The 14932-nt window shown below is 41.9% G+C and overlaps 2 protein-coding genes across 2 annotated transcripts in view; both read left to right on the top strand.

Moving 5' to 3' along the window:
* The first annotated feature begins 544 nt into the window (after positions 1–544).
* AGRP (agouti related neuropeptide) lies at positions 545–2870 on the top strand. Its single transcript, XM_056806027.1, has 4 exons — positions 545–604; positions 903–1080; positions 1600–1688; positions 2614–2870. The coding sequence occupies exons 2-4, from the start codon at positions 906–908 to the stop codon at positions 2791–2793; spliced, it is 444 nt and encodes a 147-aa protein (XP_056662005.1). The 5' UTR covers positions 545–604; positions 903–905; the 3' UTR covers positions 2794–2870.
* A 1795-nt stretch (positions 2871–4665) lies between these two features.
* Positions 4666–14932, top strand: part of ATP6V0D1 (ATPase H+ transporting V0 subunit d1) — a 109011-nt gene continuing 98744 nt past the window's right edge. Inside the window, exon 1 of the mRNA XM_001364793.4 lies at positions 4666–4962. Within this exon, the coding sequence (XP_001364830.1) occupies positions 4833–4962 (130 nt within the window). The 5' untranslated portion in view covers positions 4666–4832. The remainder of the gene's footprint in view (positions 4963–14932) is intronic.

Here is a 14932-nt window from a genome sequence, read left to right as displayed (position 1 = left end):
CACAGGGCCTTGATTATATAGTTCCCATGTACTGTGGGTGGAAAAATCCAAGGCCATAAATTAAAAAGCTCTTTGCTGTCAGCCTGCCTTATTACTCCTAATCACTTCTATGGCACCCACCCCTCCATTATTCTGTTCCCTTTCCTGCTTTCCCCCCTCCCACCATCCTGAAAAACACGACCATTTCTTATTTGCCAAGCTCTCCCTTTTTATTCAAAGGTGGAGTGGAGCACCCCAGACTCCCCCTTGTCAGAGGTTCTTAGGATAAATCCTAAGGTGGCTGAACCCCTATATTTGGTTCAGTACACATAGGGCTTTGAAAACAGGGATAAGGGAGAACAGAGACCCCAAGGGGCTACCCTTAGCACTACCCAACCTAGGACACCACCCCACCCTCAATGCTAGGGATAGAGAGGGGTGGGACCTCAGGGGAGAGAGTCTCTGGCCCAGGGGTGACCTTCCCTCACTCCCCCATCCCAACATGCAATCATGTGACCTGCCTCTTCATTAGGGCCCAGCTATATAAACAGGGGGGATGTGGGGAGGGCAGATAGAAGAGGATATCTCTGAGGACAAGGAAAGGGACAAGAACAAATCATAGGCGGTGAGACTCCTGGCATCAGCATGAATTTCTTAAATTCTTCATGGGGGAGGGAGTGACCTTTGGGACCCCAGCCCCATTATTAATATCTTGGAACCCATGTAGGGAAAGGGAAAAAAGGCCTTACTTCTTCATGGAGCAGAAGGGGTGGCATGAGGGTGAATTCTGGGAGATCACAGGAGACACTAGGGACTAGGTGCTAGGGACTAGGTGCTATGGACTGGGGTTCTGATAAAACCTAGGAACCTTAGGAGCCTGTGTAGGACAAAGTGAATTCATCTTTTCCAAATGCATATGCCAGACCATGTTGAATGCTTTGCTGCTGAGCTGGGCCATGCTGCAGGGATTTCCCATCATCCTGAGTGCCCCGTCCAGTCAGCAATACCCAGATGCCATCGGCTCCAGACTGAGTAGGTCAAGCCAAGCTCTGTACCCTGGGCTCTTGCACTCAGCCGGTGCTGCCTCTCTGGGACTCTCAGGTCAGTACTGAAATCTGGGTAATTATGGAGAACCAAGGGAGCAAATCTTTCTTTCTGAGGCCCACAGAGCCAGCAATTAGAAATGTTTGTGTCATTGTATCATTGGCTAATAGCATTAGCTGCAGTGGGAGACACAATCGTTTCCCCCAAGATTGATGTCCACCCACCTGAGAAGGTAGAAAAGACCTCTAAGATAATTTATCCTATTCCACCATTTTACAGAGAATGAAACAGTTTTGTTCAAGATTACATGGGTAGATAAGAATTGAATCCAGGTCCCCTCTGTCTCCAAATCCAATACTCTTTCCACCATATCACATTGGAATTAGGGACTGTAGCCCACCTTTAAAACTAATCCCTATTTCCTCTTGGGGCTAGACTCTCTTTGTCCCCCTACCCCCACCTCCTTTTCATTTTCTCAAAGTTTTATCCAATATTCCACTTCAGGGATCCTGTCATAGACTAGGTTAGACTGTACTAGGTAGGTTGAATGCCCTTCACCTCTTCTTTTTCTGCCAGGCCCTGGTATACAACCAGAATTGGAGCAGATGGCCTCAGAACTGGCAGGTGAATCCTTCATGCAAGATACTGAAGCTCTGGCACCTGGGGTAAGGAAAAAAACCCATAAGATATAAATTCCTGGCAGAAGGGATAAAACACTCAGCCACTCTTTCCTCCTGGGGTCCCAGAATGTAAATTAGGAAGAAATCTTAGAGATTGTCTTGGTCTAGTTCCTCTTACTTGACAGGTGAGGAAATTGAGGTTCAGAGAAATTAAAGACAATTAAAAGGAGAAAATATGGTGTAATGACAAGAAAGTTCCGGTCAGGAGTGACCTGGGTTAAAATCCTTCCTTCTATAGCACATCACATAGTAGGTCCCTAATAATTTTATACTTGTTGAGTTGATTTGAATCCAGGAGTGCCTAGCTCACAGTTTTGTTGTAACATACACATTAATAATGCAGGTGAAGTGTTTTGTAAAATTTAAAAGTACTCTACTACATCTGCCCTTACTAAATAGCAGGGTAGGATTTGAAGAGGGGGAAAAAAAGAGCTTCACTAAGGGAGGAGATAAGAATAGTAAAAGAAAACTTGGGAGAATAGGGATATTTCATATTCCAGCAGCATTTTTCCTAGAATTAGTGAATTTCAGAAGTAAACCAAGGACTATCCCACTGTTTCTACGTATAATATAGCCAGAGGTCCTCCTGGATTGTAATCATCTATTCCAAACTTTCTGGCAATAGTTGCCTTGAGTAAATTGCCCTCTCTGCCTCTGTTTTCCCAGCTGTAAAATGAAGGTAGAGGAAGTTTTGAACTAAGGGTGGTCCCTTCCAGTTCAAAATTTCCTAACGATAAACTTTGAAATGCTGAAGATTCTCCTTTTTTCTTCATCCCTTTGAAATTTGAGGAGACTATAGAAGGGGTGACATGTGGTGGCGTTGGGCGCCCTCTGGGGACTTGAAGGCAGTGAGTTCATTGCCAGGCTGGTAGACCTAGCCTCAGAATCCTCCTCTCTCCGTCCTCTGCAGATGCTGGACCTACAGGACCGTGAAGAGCGCTCCCCACGACGCTGTGTTCGCCTTCTTGAGTCTTGCCTGGGTCACCAGGTCCCCTGCTGCGATCCATGTGCCACCTGCTACTGCCGCTTCTTTAATGCCTTCTGCTATTGCCGCAAGATCAGCACCAATTACCCTTGTAGCCGAAACTAGTTTGGCTAGGCTAAGGGGCAGTGGGAGGCCAGGGATGTACAAACACCAATAAAGGGTTCTGAGAGCAAAGCTGGAAACCCATGGCTATGAGGCTTTTCCTTACTCCAGGGTTCAGGAGTCCTGTCCAAAACAAGAGCAAACTTTGACTGGTCTTGGGGCTGGGTAGTTACAGAATTAATGGTTATAGGGATAAGGTGCTGACCTGAAGGTTCATGGTTAGTAAATAGGACTGGGGATGGGTGGCGGAAAGCAGATACCATCTCCGCTGGGACAACCTTTCTAAAATTGGCCGTTTCCACACATCTATCCATTTCGTTTGCCTGCACATCACTTCTGATTTAGCCAGTAACAACTACTTGAAATTCCATAGAGCTTTGAGGTTTCCAAGATACTCAGTTGAAAAACAAATATCTTTGGGAAGGATAGGTATTATCCCCACTTTACAGTTGAGAAAGATATGGTTCAGGGAAGTTAGTTGGCCCATTGGTTGAGATTTGAACCCAAGCTTCTTAGACTCCAAGCCCAGGATCCTTTCTATTGCACCACTGATCTCTCCTGTAGTCTCTTTCCTAATAGCACACTGGAACAGACTCCAAGCCCAGGATCCTTTCTATTGCACCACTGATCTCTCCTGTAGTCTCTTTCCTAATAGCACACTGGAACTTTTACTGACCTACCTCATTTCTCCCACATACTCAGCACACCAGCACCATGACCTTTCTTTTCCCAGCACTTGAAGAAAAATGTTTCCAAGTTATTTATAAGTCTTCCATAGTGATCAATTGCATTAGCAGCAGTGGGAGACACAAGCATTGATCTCTGACAAACTAATAATGTTAGATTTGAAGGAATTTCATTAGCTATCTGATCAAATTCCTAATCCCTCAAAACATCCCCAACAAATGGTCATCCAGCCTTTGCTTGTATCTGGGCACTATATTTGAGTACAGGACTTGAGAATTAGCAAGACTTTAGTTCAAATACTGATTTAGACACTCCCCAGCTGTTTGTGGGCATTGATGGAGCAGTTCTCTGCCTCAGTTGTCTCCACTGTAAAATGAGGGTTAATAATAGGACCTAACTCACAGGGTTGTCCTGAGGACAAAATGAGATAATATTTGCAAAGTGCTTTGCAAACCTTAAGGACATATTATTAAGATAGTCTTCCAAATATGTGAATGCATCTAGAATGTCTTCCTGGGTTTTTTTCCTGGCGATGGAAGCTGTAAGTAAAATTTTATAAGTAGAAACTGATCTCTTCCCACAGAATCAGTATTAGAGCTGAGCCGGACCTTCGAAGGTCTCAGCCAGGAAGGAACTGCCTTAAGAAAGGCAAATCAGACGACTTTCTCACTTTACATCGGGCTGAGAGGATGTTGAGGCTCACAGAGGGGAGGGAATTTGCTCAGGACTACACAGCAAGTAATTAGCAGCTCTGGGACTAGAAACCAACTATCCTAGTGGCTTGTATCTTTCCACTACTTCAAGAAGCTTTTCTCACCTTCCAATCGCTCCTTCCAGGTTAGAGGGACGGGAAAGAATTCATTTAATTAGCAAAAAAATCCCCAAACCACCCTTTTTAAAATTAGCACTCCTCCTTACACATCCTAGAGTGCAGGAAGGGAGACAATGCTTCTTCCACAGATAGCGCCTAGGGAGAAGAGACGCAGATCTCGAGGTAGAGAATTCAGGCGTTCTCTCCCGGGAAACCATCCTCTAAAGTCCATTCCCTTTTCCCCGGGGAATAAGGAATCCAGCACGCCGAAGCTTCGCGCACGCGCAATGAGCCATTCCATTTGCACGTGCGCAGTGTACGCCGTGAAGCCAGGAATCATTCATAAGCCAATAGTTGGCTTTAGCCACGCCCTTTTTGCGTCATGTGATCCGGCGCAGAGACGGTCATCTGACCCAGCTGTCAGAGCCACCGCCCCGGCTGCGAATCACCTGATTCTTGGGGGGCGGGATCACATGCCCGGCCCGGTTCCGGTTCGACCGTAGTTCCCCCTTGTTACCTTACCGGAGCCACTGCCGCCGCCATAATGTCGTCTTTCCCCGAGCTCTACTTCAACGTGGACAATGGCTACTTGGAGGGTTTGGTCCGGGGCTTCAAGGCCGGGGTGCTGAGCCAGCAGGATTACCTCAACCTGGTGCAGTGCGAGACTCTTGAGGGTGAGCGAGGCCCGCCCCGCCTGGGGGAGCGCGGGGCCGGGCCCGTGGCTGAGGAGGCGCGGGGGGGGGGGGGGGGAGGTCATCCAGGGGACTGCAACGAGCCCGGGACGCGGCGGGGGAGGCGGGGGGACACCCAAGGGACCCGTACTGAGCCCAGACCGCGTCTCCCGCTCTGTGTTTAGGGGCACCAGGGATTCGGGTTGGTGAAGAAGGGGAGGCTCCAATGGCAGCTGAGCGGCCCCCCGGCCTTCCCCGGCGTTGGGCTGTGGGGGAACCAAGGCCCCAGTGGGGAGCACACTCAGGGATTAAAGGGCTTTGGAGCGCGGGCTACAGGGAGACCTGGAAGGTAATGGAGGAGAATGGGGCCTACTGCCTATTGAGCCGGGAAACGGGACTAGAACCGGAGCTCGCAGGACTCGCCATGGCCACTGTCTGCCTGGATTGCTCATTGCCACACATCTACTCAGCCTAGCCTGTCCGTCTCGTCCTGGCGGTTTCCTTCCTCCTTCTCCAGCCAGCTCTGCCCAGTAGGTGGAAGAGAATTTCCTTTGAGCAGGACTGGTCTTGCATCTTCCCCCGCCCCCAACACCAGCAACCCCCTTCCTGCCTCCTTTCTCTCTATTTCCCTAACCCTCTTTCTTCGGTTTGTGTAATCTTAATTGGGCTTCCCATCTCCACTGGATAAAACCGAGGACTAGCTAGCATTTTAGTAAGGAGGCCGCTGTCCAGCACAGAAGGGGGAGGAACAGGACAGTGGGAGGAGTTTGCCAGGAGTGGGTCTAGATTAGTGGCACCATTCTGTGGGAATAATAATAAGTTGTGCTTGGTATTTGTTGAAGGACGACCTACTTGAGGAAAAACAAGACTGTCAATTGAACTCTTTCTTTCTTTCTACCCTTAGCTTCTATCTTAGTGTCCATTGAGCCAAGAGAAGAGGAGTGACAGCTAGGCAATTGAGATTAAGTGATTTGCCCAGGATCACACAGCTAGGAAGTGTTTGAGGCCAGATTTTAACCAAGTTCACCTGACGCCAGGCCTGGGCTCTATCCCTTTATCCACTGAGCTACTTTAATGCACTTTGTTTTCAAATTCTTGGGGGATTCCTTCAGAGGGTGAATATACAAAATACTCCTTAGTGTTTAGTAATTTGAGGGTGTGTGTGTGTGTGTATGTGTATGTATAAAAAGAGAAAATAAAAGATCTTAAGGCACATAAGCAAGTAATCAATCTCTTCAACTTTTTCATACCCTTTGCCAGTGATGGCGAACCTTTAGAGACCAAGTGCTGTGCTGCCCCTACACACACACCTAGAGCTAGGCATTCCCTGCCCCCCCCCCCCCCTTCCTCCACACAGGGGAGGGAGGAAGTGCTGGGCAGAGGGGTGAGTGGTGTGAAAAAATATCATCAGACATGGTAGAGAGGGGGAAGGGAGCAGCTCCTCTTGAGTCCATCTGCCTTTCTAATAAGGAACTCTAGTAGGGTTGGGAGGGAGGGCATGGGCGTGCTCACAGAAAATACTCTGAGTGCCATCTTTGGTATGTGTGCCTTAGGTTTGTCATCACTGCCCTATCCCAATGCTAGTGCACATGAATGAATTTGCTTCTCCACTTTATCTTCCTTCTTCATATTCACCTCTAGGGTTGAATTTATTGTGACTGCCTTTCTACTTTGTCTTTTAACTGGATTTTATCTGGATAAGACTGGAAGTGAGGTGGGCCCAGAGTATTTTTGTCCTTATTTAGGGATTTTCTATTTCTGGGGTCCTTTTCATTAAGATCCCATCTTTAAAAGAGTCCCTAATGAGCCATAAAGTGAACAGATGTCTTCAGTGACTTACTATTATTTCTCAGACAAAATGCAAACTTTTTAGCCTGGTATCTGTGGACCTTTAAAACTTGGTCACAGTCTTCATTTCTATTTCATCTCTCTCTCTCTCTCTCTCTCTCTCTCTCTCTCTCTCTCTCTCTCTCTCTCTCTCTCTCTCTCTCTCCTCTCTCCCTCTTCCCCCCCCCCCCCCATTGCAGATGAACTGGTTACTACTAATTGTTCCTTGAACCAGGCATTCTGTCCAGGAGTCAGGAAGATGAGTTCAAATCCAGACTCAGACACTTAGTAGCTGTGTGACCTTGGGAAAGTCACTTAACCTTCCTTTTGCCTCAGTTTCCTCAACTGTAAAATGTGGAAAATAAGAGCCTTTACCTCATAAGATTGTTGTGAGGATTAAATGAGATATTTGTAAAGAGCTTAGTATAGTGCTTGGCACATAATAGGTGCTTTTAAAATGCTTATTCCCTTGGTTTTCTCTTCTCCCTCCTCAGATCACCTTGCATTTTCTTATTTGTTATAACTCCCTAGTAGAATGCAAGTTTACTTAGATCAAGGACCATATTGTTTTTTGTTTCCTGTGTTCATCAAATAATCTGTTTTCCTCAGAGTTCTGACTAATCAGTCATCCTGGACTCTTCCCCTCTCCCAGTCTAGCCACTGTTCAGATCTCCCAGATTCCACTTCTGCAAAACCTCAGAATTACTGTCTCTGCTATTTGACATTTAAAGCCATTTACAATGCCTTCAGTCTTCCTTTCCTGAATAATTGTATATCAGTTTCCCTCACACATTTTTCCAGCTAGACTGGTGCTGTTCATTCCCTTACTTGCAGTCTGTATACCTTTGGTATCTTTTTCCTGGCGGTGTCCCCTAAGCTTGGAATATACTCCTTTTTTAGGAGAACTTCCACCTCTTGGCACTCTTTGTTTCCTACAAGGCTCAATTTATATTCCACATCCTACATGAGTCCTTTTTTGTATTCCTCCCTCCTCTTAGTATTCCAATGCCAAAATTACTTTGTACTTATTTGTATACATATTTTCCCCTAGTACAACATAAGATCCTTGAAGACAGAGACAGGATTTATCTTTGTGTCTTCAGTGCCAAGAATAGTACCTTGTGTGCAGTAGGTATAGTGTTTGTTACAGATAGTTAAATAAAATGTTTTCACTATCAAATGGCAGCAGTGTGGTATAGTATAAAGATCTGAGTTTGGAGCCAGGAGATGATTCAAATTCTGATATTTATTTTAGTGGGCAAGTTTGGGCAAGTTAAACTCTGTGTTTTAGTTTCCTCATCCATGAAATGGAGAGTATAGTTGTATTGCCTACCTTACAGAATTATTGAAAAGTTTGTAAACATTAAATCACAATATAAATGTATTATCATTATATTCTTAGCGACCTTCAGGTGGCTCAGGTGGGATCTTTGAATCTAGTGAATGACCACAGCCATCTTGAGCTAGATATTCCTTCCGGACCCACAGACAACTAAATACATTAGCCTCTTTTCTCTCTGCCCTGGGTTGGGACAGAGGATTTGCTTCCCCCTACAGATAATCATAATATAGTGATATCTTTATTACTAGGCTTTTTTTAAAAGGCCTTCCAAAGTCTCTTTTGGCTCTAATGATTTGTGAATACAGTTTTTAAAATAGTGATATGATTACACTTCAAATATGCTGTAAACAGTTCCTTTAAGTAAGAACATCCTGGGTATGGAGGATTTTGCTAACTGCTGATGAGGGTCAGGGGAGGCTTTGAGGAAGAATGTCAGTTGATCTAGGTTTGAGAACTAGGTTTTCTAGTCAAGAGCAGAGACATAGAACTTTCTGAGTTATGTTCAGGAAACTGAGAAAAGCCTATGTTGGCTAAACCATAGAGTGTATGTAGGGGAACCAGTATAAACCTAGTTGGAAAGCTAAAATGGACCCAGATTTTGGGGGAGCTAGAATGCTATGCTAAAGATTGTAAATTTTATTGTATTAGACTAAGATCTATAGCTCCACATGTTATGATTCATTGATCCCTATCCTCTGGTCACAAAATTCATTAGTCTTTGTTATGAAGTATTGATTTTTAAGGTAATATGTGATAAGTGCCAAATAAGTGATCTTGCAGACATACCATTGATGAGTCCAATAATGGATTTGCTCTCTTTGTTTCTTGAAGATTGACCTTGTAACAGAAATATTAGTATGGCTGAACCATTACATGTGTGAATATGGCCTAGGAGTTGGTAAACTTGGATCTTGGCTCTGCCAGTAACTAGCAGTGTGATCTTAGGCAATTTACTTTTCTTTCTGTCTCAGTTTCCCAGTCTGTAAAGTTAAAGAGTTGGACTATGAGATTCTTTTTAAACCCTTTCTTTCTGTCTTAATATGAACTGTTAAGACACAAGACAGCAAGATCTACAAAATAAAAAAAGAAGAAAGGAACTACTTGTACAAAAATATTTATAGCTGGCTACTCTTTTTGTGATGGCAAGGAATTGGAAATTGAAAGGATGTCCATCAATTGGGAATGGCTGAACAAATTGTGGTATATGATGGTGATGTAATACTATTGTGCTATAAGGAATGATGAACGAGATGATTTCAGAAAAAGCTAGAAAGATCTTCCTGAACTTATCTAGAGTGAAATAAGCAGAACCAGGAAAACATTGTACATTCTAACAGCAATATTGTGAAATTATCAACTGTGGTAGACTAAGCTATTATCATCACTACAGTGATCCAGGACAATTCTGAGAGACTTATTACAGAGAATGCTCTCCACCTCCAGAGCAAGAACTGTTGGAGTCAGAATGCATATTAAAGCATACAAAATTTTCAGTTGTTTATTTGGGTTTATGTTTTGGGGTTTTGGTTTTATAAGATTTATAAGACTACTCACTTATAAAAATGAACAATATGAAAATGTTTTGTATGATAATACATGTATTATCCTCTGGAAAGAGGAAAGGAAGAGAGGAAGGGAGATAAGTTCAGTCATATAACTTAGGAAAACTTGTGTGGAAGTTCGTTATTACATATAATTCATAAAAAATAAAATAAGAACATAAAAAAGATTAGTAAAAAAAGAACAGCATGATCTAGACAAGAAGTGGCAGCTACAAGTCAGATGGGAAGGTCCTGTGGTCCTTAGGGAATAGCAGCAGAACAGATTATAATGCCTCTTTTTTGATGTAATTTCCACTAATAAAAATCACGTCTGTTTCTGATGTTGAACCACTTGACACTGCCAAGAACTTTGTTGGCTTGAACTTTCTAATCTAGGTAATCAGTTATGGTTGCTAAGGAATTGGGATCTGCCTCAGCTGCAGAAACTGTTTTTAGGACTTGTCTCTACAGGATTTGTTTCCTAGAATGATGGCCTCTGGGAGTTTGTCAAGAAACAAGTACTGTGGTCTGAGGGATCCTGACATTCCTCAAGCTTAACCTTCCCATTGGTGGGGGGCAAAGATTATTCCCCTCACTGGTACCTACAGGGCCCAGGACTGAAAGTAGGGCTAGTGATCTATGAGTACTACTTTCTCAGGTCTCTTATATTCAAGCTCTTAGTCTTTCTTCTGTAGAGTCTGAAGGGAGCTGATGATCTAGGTGATAGCATTGTTTTGACTTTCCTTGGTATCTGCTGCCTTTTTGTCTTTTCCTCCAGCTACTTTGCTACTTCAGGTAAGGTAGCTCTCTGACCTCCTAGGTAGGCACTTCTGGCTGGGCACTTCTCTGGATGTTGGCTACAGGGGCTGAGCTGGAAGCAAGGACCATACTCTGAGGGTCATGTTGCTCTTCCGAAGACCCTGGAGTCCAGGGTCCTGGGCTGTTTTCATTGAGGTGGGAAGGGAACTGGTAAAAGCAGTAGTTTATAATCCAAAGTCAAGGAACTTCCCCCATCCTCCCACCCCCAAGGCTACAGACCTGCAGGAAAAACAACTCTCAAAAAACAAGTCATAGGCATCATAGAGTGTAGAACTGTAAGGGATCTTAAAGGTCATCTAATTCAGTTCTTTCATTTTACAAGATTGAAAACCGGATCATAAAGAGGGCAAGTTTGTTGCCTAAGGCCATGCAGTTAATAAAAGCCTGAATAAGGAGCTGACCCTCTGACTCCTAGGCCAGTGTGCATTCCATTGTACCCTACTGCCTTAATTTAATTGCTTTTTTCTTGTGTCCTTTGATTAATTTAGCTTGCACATTTAAAGAAACATAACACCATCTTTTTTTGGTCTTTTAAAAAATTGTTTTATTCATATCTTTTACTTTTTGTCCTCTAGTTATTTCCTAATCCAATCTTCATTTATATCAAATGACCACAAAAGTGAACAGTAAAGCATCTTTATTGGCCATTGTATTCAATATTTTTGCACCTATAGTCCCTCATATCTCTACTGAGGAGAAGGAAGTATGTTTCCTCATCTCTTCTCTAGGACCATGATTGGTCATTGCAATTAATCTATATTCAGCTTCCTCTTAGTGTTGTTTTATTATAGTACTATTGTGGTCCTTTTAGGTATTTTTCTGTTGTTTCTGCTCACTTCACTCTTTATCAGTTCATAAGTCTTCCCATGTTTCTCAGGATTCCTCATGTTCCATCTTTCGTGAATTCTTGTTTCCTAAGTGTAATAATCCATTCCATTCATGTGTCATAATATTTGTTTCCTAATTTTTTGTTGTTATAATATGTGCTACTATGAATATATTGGTATGCTTTAGACTTTTTTTTCTGTCTTTACCACTTTGGGGATATGTATCCAGTACCAATATCACTGGTTCAAAAAACATGAACAGTTGAGTGACTTTTATCTCATAACTCCAAATAAATTTATAGAAGAGTAAGATCAGTTGGCATCTTTACCAACAGTGTGTTCTCACAGTCCTCTAACAATGACTAGTTCTGATTTTTGTTATTGTAGCAACTTGATGGATGTGAAATGAACCCCAGAGTTGTTGTGATTTGCATTTCTCTTATTAGATACTTAAATATTTTTCCCATAGTTGATAGTTTGAATGTCTTTTTTTGAAAATTATTTCCTATCCTTTGATCTATTTGTAACTACATTTTTATATTTGGGTCACTTCCCCATATACCTTAATTATAAGGTTTTTATCAGATATTTAATGCAAAGTTATTTTCCCATACAATTTTTTTCTCTACATTGATTTTGTTTGCCCTAAGACTTTAATTTTTATATAATCAGAACTGTTTCATCTTTTGTGGTAATTTTTCTTCTTTGATTAACATTTCTCTCCCTAGTCATAATGACAAAAAAACCCTCCTTCCATTCTCCTTTAAATTATTTTTGATGTGCTCTTTAAAATTTAGGTTGAATATCTCTTTGGACCTTTTATGGTATATGGCCTCCTACATTTAAAAAATTAATAACAGAAAACAAAATGCTTCATTAGCTAGACTATATTCAATAAAGAATAAGCAAACACTTATTTTTTTTTAAAGAAAATTTTATTTAGTCAATTTATAACATTATTCCTTGGTTACAAGAATCATATTCTTTCCCTCCCTCCCCTCACCCTTTCCTGTAGCTGACACACAATTCCACTGGGTTTTACATGTGTCCTTGATCAGAACCTATTTCCATGTTGATGTTTGCACTAGGATGATCATTTAGAGTCTACATTCCCAATCATATTCCCCTCAACCCATGTAATCAAGCAGTTGTTTTTCTTTGGTGCTTCTACTCCCACAGTTTTTCCTCTGAATGTGGATAGTGTTCTTTCTCATAAATTTCCTCCAAGTTGTTCAGGATCACTGCATTTAAGCAAACACTTATTAAGTGTCTATTCTCTGCAAAAACCTTGTCTTCTAATGGGCCTTGATGGAGGAAAAAGTACTGGGGGGGGGGGGGGGATGTGATGTGAGTACAAATTAAGTGTAGGAAAGAGCCAGTTGAAAAGGGGGGGGGGGGGAGAGAGAGAGAGAGAGAGAGAGAGAGAGAGAGAGAGAGAGAGAGAGAGAGAGAGAGAGAGAGAGAGAGAAAAGAGAAGAAATACTAAAAGTGAAAGAGGCCAGTGGCTCTTGCCTAAATGTCCAGTTCTCTGTTTTAATGTCCCAATTTCCTATCTTACACAAAGCTTGCCAAAGACTTCCCTTTACCTAGTTTCTTAAAACTTTTATCATCCAAGCCCCTACTCTGATAAAGAAATCTAATCTTCTCTTGCAAAATTGATGGAGCATCCCTGAACTCTCTCTCCCTTTGAACTCTAATGAAGAGAACCTACTCATTCTTTGGCCGATTTCCTTTTGTGTATATTTTATGGATCTCTTATTGTTAACTTTGGAGTTTCTTGCAAGGTGCCTCTTCCAATTTCTTTTTGGCCTCTTTCATTTCTAGACTTGTCATGTTTTGGAGTTCTTTCCTATTCTTGCTTAGGGAAGGTTTTCTTTTTATGAAAGTTGCCCACTTTCCTATGGGCACTTTTATCAGGATTCTCCTTAAGTGCTTGTTCTTCATGATTCTTAGATTGTTTTTCCTGGACTGCAAAAAAAAAAAAAGTCTTTTTGAATATTCTCCTAAACTGGATTATTCATACCTTACCGCTTCTTTTAATTTTTTTTCTGAATGTCAACATCAAATTATAGTTTATTTATTTATTTATTTATTTATTTTAAGCCCTTACCTTCCGTCTTGGAGTCAACCCTGTGTATTGGCTCCAAGGCAGAAGAGTGGTAAGGGCTAGGCAATGGGGGTCAAGTGACTTGCCCAGGGTCACACAGCTAGGAAGTGGCTGAGGCCAGATTTGAACCTAGGACCTCCCGTCTCTAGGCCTGGTTCTCAATCCACTGAGCTACCCAGCTGCCCCCTATAGTTTATTTTTTAAAAAATTGAATGTCTTAATTTTGCTTCTGCTATCATAATGCAAAGTTAAACTATTCCTCAAGCCTCAGTTTGCTCTTCTGTAGAAGGTAATTGGACTATATGGTCTTAATGGTCCTTTCCCTAATATTGTATAATCCCTTCATTTCATGTAATGGTCACTGTTATTTGGACACTCGCAGAATAAAGCTCTTATGGAGGAAAGAGACCTCTCTGCTGGAATAACATGCTCATTGTGTGTAGTTTTAAAAGCCAAGTTGAGTTTTCACAACAATGGAGATAGGTAGATTTTATCCCTTTTAATACTGGGTAGAGAGGTATCTGATTGTGTAGGAAATTTGTTTCAGGCTGATTGTGCTCAAATTGAGGTCTTAGTTGTAGGTTCTTTACTCATGTTTTGATGTGAATTCCTTTCTTGGTAGGTAGAGACTTCTTAGTATTCATAGCTAGTTTCTTCATCAGACCTAGTAGTTTACATTCTGAAAATCTGTCTTGGATTTTTTCCACCTAAATCTGGGTTTTCTTTTTGGATTTACTGCCCTCTGAGTGGAATGCCCTTTTTTTTTTTAACATCATCTAGCAAAATGCTATAAAGAAACTGAATAAAGCCCTTCTTCTGGTTAGTGATTTCAGTGTCCTTTTCAGTAAACATTCTTTTGAAGGTCTATCAGCTATGTGGCATAAAATCTCACCTAGAGTCCTGTCCTCAGGAAGCTAGAGCTATTTGAGCTTGTGACTTAACAATATGTTGTAGTAAAAAAACAAACAAAAAAAACTCCAGACATTTTAGAAGACCTCATTAAGATTCCCATCTGTGGGGCAACTAGGGCCTGGAGACAGGGAAACCTAGGTTCCAGTGTAGCCTCAGACACTTCCTAGCTGTATGGCCCTGGTCAAGTCACTTAATTGCCTAGCCCTTACTACTCTTCTGCCTTGAAACTGATACTTAGTATGGACTCTAAGATTCTAACGTTTTAAAAAAAAAGAAAGAAAGAAACTCAGCTCTGATGCTTAGACTATATGACCCTGAGCTAGTTGCTTAAATTTTCTGAATCAGTTTCTTTATCTGTAAAATAGGGATAAGCAAGAGCAGTGATTTTGGAGTTAAAGGATTTTGGTTTGATCCTTTACTGCATTATTTATTATCTATGTGACCTTGGGTAACACTTTCTCTCTACAGTTTTCTCCTTTATAGAATAAATTGTTTTTTTTTTTGGTGTTTTCACATAAATGCTTGTTCATGAGTATTTTCATATTAAGACACATCAGAGGCTTTTATAAAACCATCAAGTGGAGAACTGAGGGACTTT

Source organism: Monodelphis domestica, chromosome 1, assembly GCF_027887165.1.
Source record: "Monodelphis domestica isolate mMonDom1 chromosome 1, mMonDom1.pri, whole genome shotgun sequence".
NCBI classification, from domain to species: Eukaryota; Metazoa; Chordata; class Mammalia; order Didelphimorphia; family Didelphidae; genus Monodelphis; species Monodelphis domestica.
Note: the sequence above shows the minus strand (reverse complement) of the source record. Positions and strands in the feature narration are given on the sequence as shown.